The 19,700-nt window shown below is 35.7% G+C and overlaps 3 protein-coding genes across 3 annotated transcripts; 1 reads left to right on the top strand and 2 right to left on the bottom strand.

The window, feature by feature from the left end:
• The first annotated feature begins 711 nt into the window (after nucleotides 1-711).
• On the top strand, nucleotides 712-5,839 carry CDT1A (CDT1-like protein A). The gene is made up of 7 exons (XM_021425087.2): nucleotides 712-1,098; nucleotides 1,193-1,312; nucleotides 1,417-1,651; nucleotides 3,271-4,122; nucleotides 4,930-5,131; nucleotides 5,228-5,318; nucleotides 5,559-5,839. The coding sequence occupies exons 1-7, from the start codon at nucleotides 806-808 to the stop codon at nucleotides 5,614-5,616; spliced, it is 1,851 nt and encodes a 616-aa protein (XP_021280762.1). The 5' UTR covers nucleotides 712-805; the 3' UTR covers nucleotides 5,617-5,839.
• Nucleotides 5,558-8,171, bottom strand: LOC149527392 (WAT1-related protein At2g39510-like). Its single transcript, XM_089783181.1, has 7 exons — nucleotides 7,625-8,171; nucleotides 7,443-7,505; nucleotides 7,214-7,330; nucleotides 6,875-7,106; nucleotides 6,543-6,704; nucleotides 6,297-6,448; nucleotides 5,558-6,215 (listed from the first exon to the last, which is right to left on the bottom strand). Exons 1-7 carry the CDS (start codon nucleotides 7,819-7,821, stop codon nucleotides 6,050-6,052), a joined length of 1,089 nt encoding a protein of 362 aa, XP_089639307.1. The 5' UTR covers nucleotides 7,822-8,171; the 3' UTR covers nucleotides 5,558-6,049.
• Nucleotides 8,172-9,004: 833 nt separating this feature from the next.
• LOC110413359 (WAT1-related protein At1g43650-like) lies at nucleotides 9,005-10,930 on the bottom strand. The gene is made up of 7 exons (XM_021424132.2): nucleotides 10,734-10,930; nucleotides 10,523-10,585; nucleotides 10,280-10,396; nucleotides 9,955-10,186; nucleotides 9,596-9,757; nucleotides 9,348-9,499; nucleotides 9,005-9,257 (listed from the first exon to the last, which is right to left on the bottom strand). Exons 1-7 carry the CDS (start codon nucleotides 10,928-10,930, stop codon nucleotides 9,092-9,094), a joined length of 1,089 nt encoding a protein of 362 aa, XP_021279807.2. The 3' UTR covers nucleotides 9,005-9,091.
• Between the last annotated feature and the right edge of the window lie 8,770 nt (nucleotides 10,931-19,700).

Here is a 19,700-nt window from a genome sequence, read left to right as displayed (position 1 = left end):
GGGTAGATCTAGTCAGATGCATTTGACAGCAGCTCACAAAGTATTGAAGTAATTAAAAATGCTCATAGACAAGGAATTTGATAAAAAGAAATCAAACCTCAAAATCACAACTTACTTAGACAGTGATTGAGCCAAATGCCCTCATAATAAGAAATCAATCACAAGATACGGTGTGTTTATTGGAGACACTCTTGTTAGTTGGAAATCTAAAAAGCAAGCTGTTGTAGCTCACAATTCTACTGAGGTAGAGTATCGTTCCATGGCATCCACCTACTGTGAACTAATATGGCTGAAGCACTTGTTGATTGATTTTGGGATGGATCATGATGGTCTATAGACTTGTATTTAGATAGTCAATTTGCTATACATAGCAACAAATATTTGGTGTTTCATGAAAGAACAAAACACCTCAAGATGGACTGCCACTTCATTCGAGAAAAGGTGTCACTAGGTATAATTAAGCCTTTTTACATATCCACTGAAGGAAAAAGTCTAAAAAACCCTTGACATCAGACTAAAGTGCCATATACAGGTTAGGCTAGATTGGACACACAACTAGCACTAACCGTTTACGCCACTCTCCAAACAAACCTTAAAGAAATTCCGCGGGACGCAACGAACCAATTTGGCGGGAATACGCGTGTCAAGCATCCATTGCAGTTCCAGCTCAGATTTCCCGCCAGAAAAACCCTCCTATATACTGCCCGATCAGTCCGCCCCAAACCTTCCCTCATTTCCACTCCTCCGCCCACCCACTCCTTCTTGCTCCACCTCCTTCTGTTTCCCTTTTATTTCTCTGTAAGCCATGAGCTCCTTCGATTCTCTCAAATCGACCCCTCTGAAATCCAAAAAATCTCTAAACCTAGCTTGCGAATCTCCCGTTTCTAAAACCCCAGAAAAGCACGCCTCCCTCCTCCCCAACCGTGCTCGTAACCGTGGCGTCGCCCTCTCCATCAAGGAGATCCGGCAAGTGGCCCAGACCCGGGCCAAACCTCCGACCGACCAAATCAAATCGGCTCGGAAACAGATCTTATCCTGGCCCACTGAGTCTCCGGCACCCAAAACCTCCGGTGACCGTCCCGATAAACTCCCTGAAAAGTAAGTTCCATTTCTTCTTAACCTAAGTTCTTTTATTGTTGTTATATCATTTGAGAAAATGGTTATTCTTATTGATTGAATACTTGTTGGACAGGTATGAGATATTGTGTGAGTTTTTTGATAGCTTGGACTCTGCAATCCGGCTGATAAAATTGAAGGGGTCAATGCCAACTTTTACTAATATCAGCCCCAAAATAGAGTGTTTGACCGAGAGGTAACTTCAGTTAATCTTGTCAAGTAGTGCTAATTAATGGGTTTTTTCTGTGTCATTTGGTTTATTTACTTCTATACGTTTGGCGGTTTGATGTTGATTTACAGGAGGTTTTCATTCGGCCACTTAGCTCAATTGAAGCATATATTACCAGAGGTGATTGAGATAAAGAGAATGCTGATCTTTGATGAGAAAACTAGTTGTATGAAACCAGATCTCCACATTAGCATCATTGTGGATGCGATTGACTGTGGGGACAAGTCAAAATCAGGAACTAAGAATCTGAATGTTAGGAGGGTTTTTCGAGCTCGGCTTGCAGATTTTCTCAAGGCTCATCCTGAGGTATTCATTTCTGTTTAGTAATTTTGGTTGTGCATTTCTTTGCTCTTTTTTACAGATTAATAATAGTTTATTAATGTTGTACTTTTGTTTGCATGAGCATGTGCTAAACGTATATGAAAAACTTAGCAACATGACAACCTGCAAGCCTTTAGCTTCAACTTATTAGCATCAAACGGTTGCCTTTGTTAATAAGGCAGTAAAAGTCTTATAGCGTCAAAGTAAGATAAACACTGTACTATTCAATATTCACATTCACACAATCATTGCAACTGGCATCTACCTAGACTAAAATCTGATGGATATTTAACACAGCCATGAATTGTGGACAGGCATCCCCATTGAAGGGAGCAAATTATGTGTATACAAAACATAAAGGCAATATTTGGGATGGGGTGATCACCTCAAAATCCATGGCAATCTTTACCTTGTGATTAGAACACCTTGTTTGGTAGGAACTTGGTGATCCTATATGACAGCAATGTTAGATCACTGAGGGTGATTAGATCACTAACTTGAGAGGTAATTTATTTCCCATCCAAAAGGGTGGGAAAATCTTTTCACCTAGGTTTATTTGCACGATTTTAACCTTTTTAACGTGAGCATAAAAAACTTGCTTCCTACCAAAATAAAAAAAAAAATTACACATATAATACTAAGTTTTTACTTTTTCAAGTATTCTTTGTAGCAACTACAAGGATAAGACATAGTTTTCCACATTTTCTTTGATTATGTATATAATCTTTGTTTATTCACTATTATCTTGATAAATTAAATACATTTTCCATTCAAAGGTTTTTCATCTAATTAAAAGGTTAGAAGTTCACTTATCAAAAATAAATATATTTCTCATATTTCTTTATTGATTCAATTAATTAAACTTATTTAAGAAATAAAACATTAATATTTCACAACTTGTTATGTTATTATAACATTAAAATTATGAGCAATTTTTAACTTTTAGAACACGGTTATTTACTTATTTTGGTACTTATTACAAAATGATATTTGATTTTTATATGATACCAAATATGGTGATTTCTAATCCCTAGTAATTAATGATTACTAACTAGAATCGTACCAAACATGGTTAACTTAAATTACTGGTAATGGCATTACCATAGTAATAAGACCACCCCTGTGATTAGATCACTGTGATCTTGAAAAGTATGCTGTTCCCTTGTACAAATATGGATCAGTCAAAGAATTTCGTCTGTTTGGTTGCTTCACCTACCCCCAAACACCGCCAAAATAGTCCAATATAATCTACTATAAGGCAGAAAGGCCTTGTCTCAAACCTCTCAGATGCCCAATAGTCGTAGATGTTTCTTTCCCACATGTTTAAAATGGGCACACAAAGGCAACCTGGCAGGAAACACGTCTTTTTTTGTTATGCATGTTAATATACCAATTGACTATGTTGAAACATTTGGGGCATTACTTTTGGTTATAGTTTTGAAATTTCTAGTCGACTTTAACATTTATTTTTTGTGGGAATTGAGTTTTAACATTTAAGCTTGAAGTTTACTAGTTATAAAATGAAGTTATGAAGCTGTAAAAAACAAGCACTATAAAGCTGTTCAAGTATCATGTTGTGTTGACTTTAGTTTTGGTGTTTTCAGGGTGATGACATTCCAGAAGATGACCTACCAGAGCCGTTCAATCGTTTAAAGCAGAACCTGCGATTGAACATGATCAAAGGACCTATATCATTTTCATCTGATGAGTCATCAACTGATTCACTTACAGAGCAGCAATCATTGACAGGACAAGGTGAAGTTATTCTAGACGAAACTCGACCACAGCCATCCAATCACTCAGATTCCAGTTCAAAAATGTCTGTGGAGACATTAGCTGATGTAGTTAATGAGCAGCAACCTGTGGTAGCATCTCATGTATCTCAATCATTTCGAAAGCGCTTTTCCCAGAGAGTCACAAGCAAAGCTCAGGAGGCTGTCCAAAAATGTTTAAAGGTTTCCCTTCAGTCTTCAAATTTTCAAGTTCTAGAGATATGTGCTGACGGATTTGCCATCAGTGACAAAACTAGCTCTGCTTCGACTCAATCCCCAACTAAATTGTTATCTGAACCAACTACTGGGGAGATGAGTCATAAAACTTGTCTACCTGCAACTCCAGTTAAAGAGATAAATCCCTTGAAAGCTGAAGATGGGTCCCCTACAAAAGCTGGCACTATTCTGTCCACTCCTGCAAAACTAGCTTCAACGCCTGCTAGGCTGATGACTGCCACCCCTACTCTACAGCCAAGGAAGAGATGTTACATGAGCCCAGATGAGGTTTCTTCCAGTTCATCAAACAAGTTAGTTAGGCGGCCACCACGTACTAGGTCCTTGAAATTTGACACTCCTGTGAAGGAAGAGAATATTGTTGATGAAGTACAGGAGATGGCAGGCAAACCACTTGATGATGACGAAGATGATGCTCTTTCAATTCTGCCTGAGAGCCTTCTGCATTCAGTAAGCCCGCTACGAATCCTCTTGGCTATCATCCTTTTTAGAGCTTGAATTCCATCTGCATGCTTTACTAACTAGTCCAAGATATTAGTCACCTAATGTTAACTTACCCACACAAACATTATTTTGCTCTTTGCTAGTTGTTATCCAGTAGATTTCTTGGCATCATTTAGCATGACATCTAGTTGGAAGTGAACATTGAATAGTGCATGAGGCAGTAATGGTGTTTGATTGCATGAGTGCATGGATGGCAGATCCCAAGGCATTTTGGTCATTTACTTGATTCAGCACCTGCTGCATGGTCTCTGACTCTCTGGTGGATTCGCTTGTCACTACATGATTTCCTTATTGCATGTTGTGAATGGGTGACGGGTGGCTTCCATGTCTGTAGCCATCATCAGATTGGTATCAAGGACCTTTTGACAGATTGGTGCTGGGTTTGTGGTTATGCAGTACTTTAAATTGAATGTTGTGTTATGTGGTTCGTAACATTATGTCTGATGCAGTATTTTAATAGTGGCCTGTGTTATGCACCCAATATTCCTGTATCATCAGATGGGTTTGAGTCCTGTTGGTTGTGTCCTGTTTTCTTTACTATGCTGCGTATGAGGCTGAGTGTTGCTGTGTAATATCAGTCATGTTAGGCGTTTGAATACTTAGTTAGAATGTGATCTGTTTAGACAGGTCCACTATGGATCTGTTCTGTATGCTCTCTTGTTTTGACCAAAATTGTATCCACTTAGGATGATCAATAAAATTCTAATAGGACGGAGCCAAGAAAAACAATGTAAGCATCTATTATCTTTGCAGATAAGGGAGAAAGAGAGGAAAGCGATTGAGGAGCGAGATCCAGCAATCTCGCGAGCAAAGAGACGACAACAGATGATTGCCTGCCTACCTAAGCTCTTCAACATGATTCACTATCTATTTCAGTCAATAAAGCGCTCTGTTATTACCAAAGAGGAGCTTATGCACAAAATAATTGCTGGCCATTGTGATATTGTTGATAGAGGTAAGCCTTTATGCTAACAGTAAATAGTTAATACCTCATGGTATTTGTTTGGTTTAGAAAAGCATTATCTGAGCTAAATCTTTAACTGTTTCACAGGAGAAGTTGAAGAGCAGCTAAAACTGTTGCTAGAGCTAGCTCCGGAATGGATATCTGAAAAGCAGGCCTCTGCCGGGGATTTACTTGTTTGGTGAGTCTAACATGGTTGATACTTGATATTGGCACTTTTTCCCCCATTTGGCATGGTCATGATTGCAGACGAGCGTGCACATAGTTCATTAAAAAATCTCAAATAAGTAGGCATTTTGTAAGACATTTAAAAAAATGGTAACATATGTTTGTATGTTTATTAGCTAAATCATAAAGTATGTTTTTATGTTTTAGAAAATGCTTCTAACTGATGGACTTGGCTATCTTAATTTATTTTCAGCATCAATAAAGTGTCAAGCCCAGAGTCAATACGAGTGCGGCTTCAAGAAGCAAAATGAATGGGAGGATTAGTGCGCAGTTCCATTAAATTATTCAAGAAATCATATTGACAGCTGGAGTTCAAGTTTCAGTCTAAATTCAGCTTTTTGTAAATTTTTGATACAAGGTTGTTTTATGTATGACCATACTTAGGTAACAGATGTAGGAAGGTAAGATGAAATCTACTATTGAGTTTGATTCACTATGTCAATAAAAGTGATTGTTCTTGACTTTGTGTTTAAAGCTGCCAAAAGAAAAATGAATCATTCCAGAGCCTGTCAAATTATTTGAGATGATTTATTAAGTATGCAACAACAGACCAACGTAAATGAGTTTTTGATACTGATCTATAGGTGCTTGTGGCTACTGTGTTAAAAACAAATCAACTTCGGAACAGAAGAGGACAAATTATTTAGCCAATCCTGGACTGCCTGAAGCACTTTGATGTTTCGTTCAAGGTACCTCCTTTTCTCCTGATGTTAGGTCCTCCTTGTAGGTTACCTCTAGCCCATGACAATGTGAAGAAGGTTGCTCTTGGGTATTGATGTAAGCCTGATCTCGATCCTTTCCCCACAACAGCAAGTATAAACCAACGATAACGAGGACTGCTCCCAGTATCCTGAAAGATAAAACAAAAATTAAAGAGCATCCAAGGGATTGTGTGGTGCTTCTGTAATTACGAACTGAACCATGGCTTTACCTCCCCGCGTGTAGCTTTTCACCAAGAATAAAGTATGCGAAAATAGCCACCATAACTGTTGCTAGGGGAGAAAACATGGAGACAAAGACTGGCCCTTTCTCTTTCATGCACCAAAACTGAATGAAGATAAAAATACCAGAGCATACTATCCCCTGGCATTCAATTTCATCCTACCAGGCTCAGAACAATGTTGTGAACAAATATATAACATATTTAAACTGTTCTAACTGTCATGAGATTGCTTACAGAATATGTAATGGCCCAGAAATGAATACTGAACATCTTGATCGACCATGCTTTTGGTCTGTGCTGTAACAACACTGCAAAGACGGCTGATTGTCCGCCTCCAATACAGTCCATCCATGCTGTCAGTGACAGTTGCGCAGGATATTTCTTCAAAGTAACTGCCTACAAGTTCCATATGCATTTGCAATGCCTTCAAGTCAGGAGAATTTCCACAATCATCTTTTACTTTATAGAAATTATATCCTCTGTGGCTTCTTTTTTATCTAGTAATACTGCATGTTTCTTATACAGTTAACACAACTCAACTATGTGATTTTCGTTGAAGTGACTACCTGCATAATGAACCATACAGCCCATGTTATGCAACTAGCAATAGTAAGGATTGATCCTTTCACCGAGTTCTCATGAACAGAAGGAAGTCTTTCCATGTGAATTGGAGCAGTCGACAAGCTGTGAACTGCAGGTCCTTTGTACAAAGTGATGATCGTGACACCTGCCAAGGATGTTAAGGTTCCAAGGATTTTAGCTATCCCACGAGGGCTCCTGACATTAACAACCTCCATCCTGGGCCAAGTAGGTGAAGAAAATTGATTGTTCATGAAATCTCTTATGCAATTATAATATTTGAAGTAAAGATTTCCGTGCTATGTGCTTTGGAGTCTTATCCCTACCTGAGTATGACAGCTATTACAAAAGTTAGGGAAGAAACGGTGTTGAACACAGATGCAACGAATGTTGGAGAAGTGTATCTCAAGCTTGCATAGTACATGTTCATGGTGAAGCCCACTCTGTTTTTCCATTTAACAAAATCTGTAAGTGCTTTTAACTTTTATGATGCAAATTAAAATTTGGAACTTATTTGCATTTTAAGAGCAGAAGATTATTTATGGCCTACTCAACCCTATGAGGGAAAGCAAAAATAACTCCAAAAACAGTGCAACTGTCATCTTTGGCCTTGATTGTCTGCACAAACAAAAAAACATCAACCTTGGTATAATAGTAAAGCAAAAGACTTTTTGATTTTATGGCGCATAAGTATAGCCGGGTAGAAAGTTGATGAGTAGTATCAATTTGTACCAAACCTTTCACGGAAATAGGCAAAAGGAGACATCAGCAAGCCAGCAATGATATACCGATAAGTTACATAGACATGAGGATTCAGCCCTTGATTGAAGGAAGCTTCCACGATGAAATATAGAATTGTGTAACTTATCTGAGCTAGAACCATACTCAGATGTGGCTTGTATCTTGCCAGAGGCAGCTTGAATGCCCATGCCATATTGTGTGTATGGTGAAACCTCTTTGCTTCCTGTTTGCTTATAAATGGAACAGAAAACCCATCTACACGGATTTCTTGTAGATACGGTTTTGCTGTTGGATAGGCTGCTTGGTTCTCTCTGGTCCTTTTGTGAGCTCTCTTCGATGCTCTCTTGCTTTGTTGTCTGATTTTTGTAGCAGTAATTTTTTGTGTTAGGCTGCCATGCTTTTGAGCAATTGGCTCGTTTCTGTTTGGCTTTGTTTTGTTAGGTTCTTTGCTCTATGGTGCTACAAATTTCTTTTTGAGTAGCAGGTTCTGGTGGGTAATTGTACAGTCTGCTTCACCCTCACTAAGCTTTAGGTCATGAGAGTCTCCTGTGAAAGCTTGAGACTCGAAACGGCATGGTAGTGATGAGAATAATAAAAGTTTACCTTTAGTAAAAAATAATATGCATGTTGAGCATCTTGTTCTCTGTGAAATTTTGATGTTCAAGATTAACAGTTGACCGCAAAAAAGTTACAGAATGGAGAAAATTAATAGAGCATATATCATTCAGGATTTTTCTCACCATTTAGCTACGTACCCAACTTATAGGTCTCATTCTTTGCCCTTCCCAATATTGTTCGAACTTTTTCATTGTAACATTCGGGGATTAGAATCTGGCTGCAAGGAATAATAGTACTTAACAACTTCTACAAAAGGCTTAAAAGCTTTAACCACCATTAATGTTTTCCCCATTCTTTCCATTATTATCAGAGAAATTAAGTGACACTTTTGCTTGGATTTAATACCTAATAAATTCGATTGAAATCAAACATGGGACAGATATATAGCATATTAGCATCTGTCGTAATTATGAGCACTAATATGTCATCTTGTCCAGTGAACATTGTAATGCAGGAATAATACTGAAAAGAAAAAGGAATTCAATAATTTAAGCAAGTTGGAGCATTACGCAAGTAACAATCAACATTGGTTTTCTTTCTTCTTCTTCTTCTTCTTCTTCTCCATTCTCTTTTAGCAGAAATTGATTCTGTTGTGATTTAGTACCAAGTTGTGAAATGACAAGAAAAGTATACCAAATGGAAGAGAATAAAGCAATCACCCGAAAACGACAATACTATAGTTATGTCCACATGTGAAGATAATGAAAATATTTCATAATAATCAAAACAATTATATTTACAAAGATTGTTGCCCTCAACCTCGTGAAATCTTAAGTCTTTTTTCTATGGCATTTTGATCTTCTCTCTCAGGTTTCTTTTGTCTTTTTTATTTTTTTATGTCTCCTTCATGGTCCCTCCTCTTCTGCCGACGCTACCTCCTCCTTGTCTGTGACCTTTATAACATCACAATGTGAAGAAGATTGCTCATGGCTCTTGGTGTAAGACTGATCTCTTTCCTTGCCCCACAATAGCAAGTACAAACCAATGATAACCGTGACTCCACCCAGAATGCTGCACGGTTCAAATAAAATGAAGAATCCATTGCAGTGTGATTATAGTGCTTTGTCAAGTTTGAAATGAAATATGTATTTTACTTCTTACCTGCCTGTATATAGTTTCTCACCAAAAACAAAGTATGCGAGAACTGCCACCATAACTGTTTGAAGAGGATTAAACATGGTTGCAAAAACTGGCCCTTTCTCTTTCACGCACCACAACTGAAGGAAGATGACGAACCCGGAGCCAACAATTCCCTGGCGTTCATTTTCATCCGACCAGACTTAGACATGATTCTGAACAAATAGGTAACATATTTAAACTGTTCTAATTATGGCTATGAAATTACTTACAGAATATATAATGGCCCAGAAATTTATACTGAACATAGTGATCGACCATACCGCCGGTTTGTGCTGTAAGAACACTGCAAACACAGCCGATTGTGCTCCGCCGAGACAGTCTATCCATGCTGTTAGAGACAGTTGTGCCGGATATTTCTTCAGAGTAAATGCCTACAAGGTTACATGCTTTTAAAATATTGTTAAGAATTTCAGAGTTAGCTATCACAATTATCCTTTAGTTTTTGGAGAATTTAACCTTAGAGACATTCTTTTTACTCAGTAATACAATATAAGGAAACACCATCTCCTTTGTTTAGGTGGGAGGGGGGGTGCAAAAACCAATTAAAATTTAGTTATCCATTAATTACCTGCATAATGTACCATGAAGACCATGTCATGCAGCTAGCAATAGTAAGGATTGACCCTTTCACCCAGTTCTCACGAATAGAAAGTACTCTTTTAATATGAATTGGAGCATCCCGCAAGCTTTGTAGTGCAGGTCCTTTGTACAAAGTGATGGTTGTGACCCCTGCCAAGGATACTATGGTTCCAAGTATTTTAGCTATCCCACGAGGGCTCCTTACATCGACAACCTCCAGCCTGCACCAAAGAGCATGACGAAGATTGATCATGAAATCTCCTTTTTAATCTTTAAATAACAGAGGTCATCGATTATGCATTCCTAGCCTACACCTGAACAAGATGGCAATTACAAATGTCAAAGACGAAACGGTGTTGAACGCTGCTGCAACGAATGTTGGAGAAGTGTATCTCATACTTGCAAAGAACATGTTAAAGGTTAAAGAAACCCTGTTTTGCATCAAGGGGAAGAATAGGAAGAAAAGTTGTGTTAAATTATATATGGACAAAACAATCTTTGAATCTCTTTCGCATTAATTATATAGAAGTGACAGAGTAGTTATGAATATTGTCTACCCTAAGGGAGAAACCAAAAACAACTCCAAAAACAATCGTAATGTGAGCTTTGGCCTCGATTTTCTGCACAAAAAAGTAAAATCAATTAGGCAGTGAACCTTTCCATTCTAATTAAACTGTTAGTCATCAAGCGAATAGTTTAAACTAGTGTGTTTTCTTGTAGTTAAAGGGGTACAATAGGTGGAAGTCGATAAGTTATTGTATATCCTACCTTTCAAGAAAATAGGCAAAAGGAAACATCATCAAACCAGCTAGGCTAAGTCGATAAGTGACATAGACATATGGATTTAGCCCTTGATTGAAAGCAGCTTCTGCAATGAAATACACAAACGCTGAACATATCTGAGATAGAACCATGCATAGATGGGGTTTAAATCTTGCAAAAGTAGCCTTCAATGCGCATGCCATATCTCTTGCTCGTACAACGGTACTGTTTCTGCCTCTTTCTGCTTGCTTATTGACGGAGCAGGAAATGATATAGAGCAAAGAAAAAATGAAATTGCAGGAAAGCAGAGAGTCTCTGTTATGAGAACAAAGAGCAGGGACAAGCAAGGGAAGAAAAGTAGTCAGATGGAAACAAGGTTTTCATACATACATCTGAAACATATACAAAACTTATATATGAAACATACATGTTAACACTTGTAAAAGCATTAAGACAAGTGTTTAATGCAAAGCTTACTGTAGCATGCAAGTCAACACGTCGTACACATAACAGCTTAAATATGTCAATTCTAAGTACAACGAAGCTATCTGAATTAAACTAAAAACACATGTTATTCAAGGAAAATATCATCTTAACTGGAAATGCAGCTGGAAATGCAGTTATACTGTTGTTGAAATGATATCAGAGTTCTGGCTTTGATGTTGTAAGCATCACGTTCTCCATGAAAGTAGGGTTTGGTTACTGGCTGCAGCAGAAACATAGAGAGGTGAAAATCAATGGAGTATCCTTGTTATAATAACTGAGATTTGTATTATTTTAGCTAGCCTTGTTATGACTCTTTGTCTGTTACAAGTAGCTTTACTAGGATTATCAAACCTTTTTCAATCGGAAAAAGATTTTGGGCAACACTTCTTCTCTTTCCCATTACAGCATAGTGAACACCCCGCCATAAACATGAGAGAATGTGACTTGTCTCTCCTTGAATTTCAATACCTAACTTCTGTTATATAAAACAAAGTAAAAACTGTTACATCCGGATTAGTCTCTAGAAAAGTAGCATCTGTCATGTTGATTTGTCGGCACAAATGTCATCTTGCAAATCGATCAACTGTTGTGATGTTAAGAATAATACGGAATGCAAAGCAATCCTTTTTGTGGGTTTTCCACTATCGATTATTTTCAAACATCTAAAGTAAATGAATTGACTGATTTTGCGAGTTGGAGCACTTACATAGACATGTGATTCATTTAAATATTAATATTCTTCTAGTGGTTACTCTTTTATAAGTAGAAAAATGTGATTGAACCCCATCCAGCTGCTCTCAATCATTGCTCTCAGAATAATAGCACTTTGCAAAGCTATGTTTGTCATTTTTTTTTCTTTAAGAAAAGACAAGAAATCTGAGTGTAAAACATATGTGATGACGTGGCCAATACCTTTGTGATATAAAAAATGGGTGACACTGTTGAAGCATGATATCAAATCTGGTAAATCAGAATAGCATAGTTTTGGAGAGAAGAAACAACCGTTTGAAGAAGAAGGAAGTTGATGTAGACGTCAAAACGGGGAGTTTCACCTTTACTAAGCTGTTGCTTCTATACGACTTATTTTAGTACCGTTTTAGTTAGGTACTGTTTTTGTATAAGGCAAAACGTTACCGTTGTAGGTCATTTTGTCATGATATGTTAGTTTGTTTCTTTAAATGCTTGTTGTTACTGTCGTTTTACTTTCTTCAAGGCTTAAGAGCCACTTTGTTTTTCTGTTTTTACTATCTATTGTTTTGCGCAAAAATCTAGGCTTGTTTTCTTTGCTTTGTGGTTCTTGATCCTACATTCCCCGTGTGAGTATTCCCGAGGCTTAAATGAAGCTTTGGTGATTCCTATTTTCAATGCTTAGTATATAAGCTTTATAAGAAATAAAAATTTTGTGAGCTTTTATTACAAAAAGTTCTATTATTTTCTTTCCACAGTTCATCTCTGTTTTTTAAGATTTATAGATTTGTAGAAATCACTTTTCATCTAAAAACTCATTAGAGCAAACTTCTTGAGGGACCTGTGACTTTTCAATATCTTTTGAATCTTTTTCAAACCGTCCAAATTTTCAGCTCAAATGGCAATTGCAAGCTTCAACACTTTAACACCTTCCATTTTCTCAAGCATGAACTATCCATTCAAAGTAGTAAAAATGAGAGCTTATTCGAAGGCTTTTGATCTTTAGATAGTGGTTGAAATAGGTGAGAAACCTCCTATGTAAAGATATGCCAATCCAACTTTAGCACAAATTAAATAGCACAATGAGGAAGTTGCCAAACATTATAAGGCACTTTCTTACCTTCATTTTCTACGTCAAAAGCTATCTTTGCTAGGATAATGAATTATGATGATCCTAAGCAAGTATGGAACATATTGAAGGAAGAGTTTCAAGAGAGTGATTGAACTATGCGATGCAGATTTTGAATTTGTCTAGACAATTTGAAATGTTGAGAATGAAAGAGGAAGAGAATATCCAAGATTACTCTGATAAAGTGATGTAAATGGTGAATCAATTGAGACTTTTTGGTGAAGATGTTACTGATCGAAGTTTTGTGAACAAAACTGTGGTAAGTTTACCAAAGAAAATCAAAGCAAAGATCTCATCACTAGAGGATTCAAAAGATCTTACTAGAATTTCAACTATAGAGTTAATAAATGTTCTCTCGACTCAAAAGTAGAAAAGAGCTTTCAAATTAAAAGGCCTTGTTAAAAATGCTTTGGTTGCTAAAACGAAAAGCCTAAAAGTCAAGGTGAAGGATCAAGAAAGCATGAAGGTAGGGGAAGTAAGACTAATGATGGTAACTAGGGAAAGTAAAAAGAGAAGTTTCCCCCATGCCCCCATTGTAAAAAGAAGAATCACACTCCCAAATATTACTAGTATAGGCCCAACATGAAATGTAGTGCCTATGAACAACTTGTTCATGTTGAAAATGTTTGCAAAGCAAAGAAAATATGTGGTGAAGTCACAACTGCTATGGCAAAGTAGATTGAAAAAGCTAAAAGACTAGTACTTATGGTTAAAATGGGAATTGATTCAAATATGAAGAATGCGAGGTTGTTGGATAATGCATGTTCTAAACTCTCACTGGTAATGAAGAGTTATTTTTTGATCTTGACAAAAGCTTCATGCTCGAATTAAAAATGAAGATGGAGTGTATCAAAAAATTGTTGGCAAATTGTAGTTGAAAGAGTCCCAAGTATTAAATATATTACTGATGTTCCTTATGTACTTGAAGCTGATCAAAACCTACATTATGTTGGTAAAAAACATTATGCATTGTTGTTTAAAGGTGAGTTATGCACTTTATTTGACCTTTTTGGAGATGAGATATTAACTGTTGAAATGAAAAACAAGTATACCCTTTGAACTTCATGAAAATTGAGCATAGAGTTTTTATTAGTGAAGATGATGTTTCTAAACTATGGCATATGAGGCTAGGTCATGTCATTACAAATCATTAAATAAGATGGTTATTGATGAATTAATTGAAAGCTTACCTGATATTAGTAGAACATAAAATGTGTGTCAAGTGTGTCAATTTGGAAAGCAAAGTAGAAAACCTTTTTTAAAACAAAGTAACTAGTATGCAAAACAAAAACTTGAGCTTCTACATACTAACCTATGTGGACCTATGAAAACCCCTTCATTAAATCACCATAAGTGCTATATTGTGTTTATTGATGATTTGACTAAATTTAATTGGGTATATTTTCTGAAACAGAAATCAGAAGCATTAAGTAAGTTCATAAAGTTCAAAGCATTAGTTGAAACTCACTCTAAAGGAAAAATCAAGACTTTGAGGACTGATAATGGCTTAAAGTATACTGCTGCTGAATTTGAGGACATGTTGGTCAAACTAAGTATTGAGCATCAACTCATAGTAACATATAACCTTCATCAAAATGGGGTTTTAGAGAGAAATAATAGAACTTTGGTTGAAATGGCAAGCTATGTTTGATGTTTCAAAAGAGTATGCCAAGAGTATCTTAGGCAAAAGCTATTAACATGGCTAATTATATTATAAATTTAACCTATACAAGAGCTTTGCCAAACAAAATATCCTATGAGATGTGGTTTGAGCACAAACCAAATATTTCACATATTAAAACTTTTGGTTTTGTGTGTTATGCAAAGACACCAGATCAAAAAAAGGTATAAATTTGACCCAAAGTCTATTTTGGCTATTCGTATTGGCTATAGTGATATTCTAAAGGTTACATACTCTATGATGTGGAGTCAAAAAAGGTCTTCATTAGTAGGGATGCCAAATTTGATGAAGGGAAAAAATGAAACTGGAATAGTGGAACTGTGGAAAATTTTGGAAAATGTGTTTTCTAGTATTGATGAGCAGCTGCAAGGTAATGTTTTTGAGTTAATTGACTTGGAGGATGAGAGTTTGGCAATTAGGGGCACAAGGTCACTCCAAGACATCTGTAACAGATGGAGTTTGGCAATTACAAGTCCTACAAGTTTTGTAGAAGCTCAAACTAATGCAAATTGGAAGGTAGCAATTGGTGCAAAGATAAATATGATTATGAAAAATGTGGAACTTGGGTACTAGTTGACAAACCAAGCAATCAAAATGTCATTAGGGTTAAGTAGATCTACAGAACCAAGTTAAATTTAGATGGCATAATCAACAAATACAAGTTTAAGTTAGTTGTGAAAAGGTATGCACAATACTTATGGCATTGATTTTTTTTTTTTAGAAATTTTGCTCCTGTTGCTAAGCATGAGACTATTAAGCTATCGACTGCTCTATAAGCTAAAGAGGGCTAGAAAATATTTCATTTGGATGTGAAGTTAGATTTTCTAAATGGCATCCTAAATGAAGATATATATATATATATATATTACACAACTTCAAAAGTCTGAAAATAAAGTATGCAAGCTTGTTAAAGCTTTATATGGTCTCAAGCAGCCTCTTAGAGCCTGGTATGAGAGAATTGATGATTATTTCAGAGGTCAAGGGTTCAACAGAAGCATAACTGAACCTATTATTTATGTGAAAAGCTCTAATGAATCAGTTATGCTGATTGTTGCTTTGTATGTGGATGATTGTTGATTACAAGGCCAGATATTGAATATCTGAAAGAATTTAAGGAATAGATGAGGTCTGCATTTGAAATGATAGACTTAGGTTTAATGTCATACTTTGTGAGAATGGAAGTTCAACAAAATTCTAGATAAATTTTTTTGCATCAGTTTAAATATGCAAAAAATCTATTGAAGAAGTTTAACATAAGTGCTTGCAAACTAGTTCTACTCCACTTATTATAGGTTGTAAGTTGAGCAAAAATAATGATTAAGTAAAGATAGATGGTTTTACTTATAGAAGTATGATAGGATCATTGTTGTATTTATTAGCTACAAGACCTTATATAATGTATGCTACAAGCCTACTGTCCAAGTTTATGCAAACTCTATCATTGTTACATTTTAAAGCTGCAGAGAAAATTCTCATACATGTGAAAGGGATTGTTGATTTTGGTTTAAAATACTTGAGGAAAGATAGTGGTGAACTTCAAGGTATTAGTGATAGTGATTGAGCAGGGTTCATTGATGACTCTAAGAGCATTCGTGGTTTCTGTTCTCATTGGGAAGTGTTGTTTTCTCATGAAATTTGAAGAAGCAAGAGATTGTAGCTCAATCTTCAGCTAAGTTGAGTACATTGCCACATTTGTAGTAGCAAACCATGTTCAATGGTTAAGAAATATATTGTTGTATCTTAGATTCAATCAAGAGAACGGTATTGTACTACATGTGGATAATAAATTTGTAATTTTTATAGCAAAATACCCAGTTCACCATGGATGCGAAAAGCATATTAGAGAGAAGTATCATCCATTCAAAGATGCAGTTAAGGAGCAAAAGATTGAGCTTAGGTACTGCCATACAAATGTCCAGTTGGCAAATATCTTTACAAAAGCCTTGAGCACATAGAGGTTTGAAACCCTGAGATTTGGCTTGAGTGTTCACCATTAATCGATCATGGGGGTGTGTTAATACATAATGTCAAATCTAGTAAATCAAAACAGATCAAGTTTTGGAGGAAGGAAACAACCGTTTGAAGAAGAAAAAAGCTAATGTATATGTCAAAACGAGGAGTTTTTACCTTTACTAATATGTTGTCTCTATACTACTTGTTTTTTTATCGATTTAGTTAAGCAATGTTTTTGTGTAAGACAAAACATCACCATAGTAGGTCGTTTTATCATGGTATGGTATTTTATTTCTTTAAACGCTTGTTGTTGTTGTCATTTTACTTTCTTCAAGGCTTAACAACCACTTTGTTTTTCTGTTTTTACTATTCATTGTATTGCACAAAAATCCAAGCTCATTTTCTATGTTTTGTGGTTATTGATTCTGCATTCCCGTGTGGGTATTCTTGAGGCTAAAATGAAGCTTCGATGATTTCTTGTTTTTAATGTTTAGTATACAAGCTTTATATGAAAAAAAATTGTGTGAGCTTTTACTATCCTAAAAATCTATTATTTTCTTTCTTCAGTTCATCTCTGTTCTTCAAGATTTTCAAATTTTTGGAAATCCTTTTTTATCTAAAAACTCAATAAAAACATATTTCTTTGGTTTCCAATATAAGTTGCATATTCCAAATCAGAAATTGTAATTTACATAATTACACATGAGGTAGTCTCGGATAAGTGACTATATTAAGTCTTAAAGCCAATGCAGTATAGGCTTAGGTTCTGTAGAAACCTCTTTGTTTGCTTGTTATGACCAAGGATATAAAAGGAAAACTCTTGCTTTGTGGATGCAATCTTTAATGGACTCTTTACTTAGCTAAACGGTCTAGAAAATAAAATAAAAGAGATCAACTTTAGATGAATGGGTGTATGGTTGAAGTTTGATCCATCATGTCAGTAGAACAACTTTCCTCGACCTGCTTATGCTTTTTTAGTTGTGTTTATAGTTAGATATGTGAATTCGTTATTTGTACAAATTACTTCACATGTTTTATTAGCATGCAACATCCACATTAACAATTATAGACAAACATAGCTATTACTCTTTACTCTTTTTTTGGCTACTCTTCGAAGTTGTTAAGAGTAAATCAAGTTTGTTTGCCATGGCATTTCTTCCTCTATTATGTTATTTATTTTTCCTTCATAGTTCCCTTTTTTTGGTTGAAGCTTCTTCTTCCTTGTTGGCTACCTTTATCTCATCACAATGTCACAAAGATTCCTCTTGGCTTTTGATGTAAGTAGCATCTCTTTCCTTGCCCCATAATAGTAAGTATAAACCAATGATAACAAGGACTCCACCTAGTATGCTGAATGGTCAAGTAAAATATAAGAGGGATCAATAGCTTTATGTAATTTATAGTTTTTTAACAAGTTCAAAATGAACATTGAATTTTACATTTACCCTACTTGTGTATAGTTTTTCACCAAGAACAAAGTATGCTATAACCACCACCATAACTGGTTGAAGAGAATTAAACATGGCCACAAAGATTGGTCTTTTCTCTTTCATGCACCAAAATTGAAAGAAGATGAAAACACTAGAGCATATTCCTTGGCATTCAATTTCATCCCACTAGGTTCAGGACATGATTGTGAACAAATACATTTAAATTGTTTTAAGAACCATGAAATTACTTACAAAATACGTAATGGATCAGAAATTAACACTTAACATTTTGATTAACCATGTTGATGGCTTGTGCTGCAAGAACACTGCAAAGACAACCGATTGTGCTCACCCTATATAGTTCATCCATACTACTAGTGACACTTGTGTAAGATATTTCTTCAAAGAAATTGCCTAAATGATTTACAGCTTTTAAAATAATGCTTTAAACTTTTCAGAGATGTTGTTTCGCCTTAATCTTTTGGTTTTTAGAGAATATATCCTTAACGACATTATTTTTGCTAAGTAATGAAAAGTGATCCCTTAATCTGGTATTTGAAGTAAGAAGCTCTTGATGGGAACAAACAACTCTGAAAGAGGAAGAAGAAAGACTTCCAAGGAGCAAAATGTTAGCATTTCAACTTTACTAAATCCAAGAATGTTGAAACTCATGATTTACATGTTGTTTAAATTACACTAGTTGTTCTTTTATTGTATAAGACTTGTTTGTGTGTCATTTAAGTGTCTTAAGTCCTAAACAAACTTCTTAGGTTGCCGTTTTATGTGTTTAAAGGCTTTAAGTCACATTTTTTCCTATTGTTATAGTTGTTGCTTTGCACAGTATTCTATGCCAGGATTTTCGCACTTTGGTAGCAAGTTTGTTTTTGGTTTTCACATTCTCAAGGCTGCATCTCATGCTTAAGTTAGTTTTTATTTTTCTTGTTATGTATATATGCTAGAAGCTTAATGGAAAATTTTTTCAATGGCTTCATTTTTAGATTAAATATTTTTTCTTTCCTCTCTTTCTCCATTTTTCTCCTCTATTTCTTACTTGTTCATCACACTTTTTAGAAATTTCTTACAAAACTCAGCATGGTATTAGAACGATTTTCTTAAGGGATCGGTGACTTGATTACTATTTTGATTCTTTTTCAAATAAGGAGTTAAATTGAGTTAAGAATGGCAACAGTTGGTTTTAGTGTTGCAACTCCTCCCATGTTCTCTGGTGCTAATTTTCCCTCTTGAGTAGTTAAGATGGGATCATACTTGAAAGCATTTGATCTTTGGGATATTATTGAAATCGGAAAGCTACCTATGTAGAGGCATGGCAACCCCACGTTGACTCAAATTAAATAGCATAATAAGGAGGTTGCAAAATGCTACAAAGTCCTTATTTGTTTGCAATCAGCTATGTCAGACACAATTTTTTCCAAAGTCATGAATTATGAAGAACCCAAATAAGTTTGAGATAGTTTGAAGGAAGAATATCAAGGTAGTGATCGAACCAAGCAAATATGAGTGCTGAATCTTTCCAAGCAGTTTGAATTTATGAGGATAAAAGAAGATGAAAGCATTTAGGTTTACATAAACAAAATGATGAGTTTGTA

Source organism: Theobroma umbraticum, unplaced genomic scaffold (genome assembly GCF_002168275.2).
Source record: "Theobroma umbraticum cultivar Fairchild unplaced genomic scaffold, ASM216827v3 scaffold_4.1, whole genome shotgun sequence".
Lineage (NCBI taxonomy): Eukaryota > Viridiplantae > Streptophyta > Magnoliopsida > Malvales > Malvaceae > Theobroma > Theobroma umbraticum.
The sequence above is the reverse complement of the archived record's forward strand: the minus strand, read 5'-3'. Positions and strand labels throughout refer to the sequence as shown.

Bases quoted from the DNA above. Each gene is read 5' to 3' on its own strand.
- CDT1A (XM_021425087.2), top strand. From the start codon at position 806: ATGAGCTCCTTCGATTCTCTCAAATCGACCCCTCTGAAATCCAAAAAA. The intron at 1,313-1,416 runs GTAACTTCAGTT...GTTGATTTACAG, and splicing joins ATAGAGTGTTTGACCGAGAG to GAGGTTTTCATTCGGCCACT. The intron at 5,132-5,227 runs GTAAGCCTTTAT...ACTGTTTCACAG, and splicing joins TTGTGATATTGTTGATAGAG to GAGAAGTTGAAGAGCAGCTA.
- LOC149527392 (XM_089783181.1), bottom strand. From the start codon at position 7,821: ATGGCATGGGCATTCAAGCTGCCTCTGGCAAGATACAAGCCACATCTG. The intron at 7,506-7,624 runs GTTTGGTACAAA...TTGTTTGTGCAG, and splicing joins TTTGCCTATTTCCGTGAAAG to ACAATCAAGGCCAAAGATGA. The intron at 6,705-6,874 runs GTAGTCACTTCA...TGGAACTTGTAG, and splicing joins CTGTATGGTTCATTATGCAG to GCAGTTACTTTGAAGAAATA.
- LOC110413359 (XM_021424132.2), bottom strand. From the start codon at position 10,930: ATGGCATGCGCATTGAAGGCTACTTTTGCAAGATTTAAACCCCATCTA. The intron at 10,586-10,733 runs GTAGGATATACA...TTTTTTGTGCAG, and splicing joins TTTGCCTATTTTCTTGAAAG to AAAATCGAGGCCAAAGCTCA. The intron at 9,758-9,954 runs GTAATTAATGGA...GTAACCTTGTAG, and splicing joins CTTCATGGTACATTATGCAG to GCATTTACTCTGAAGAAATA.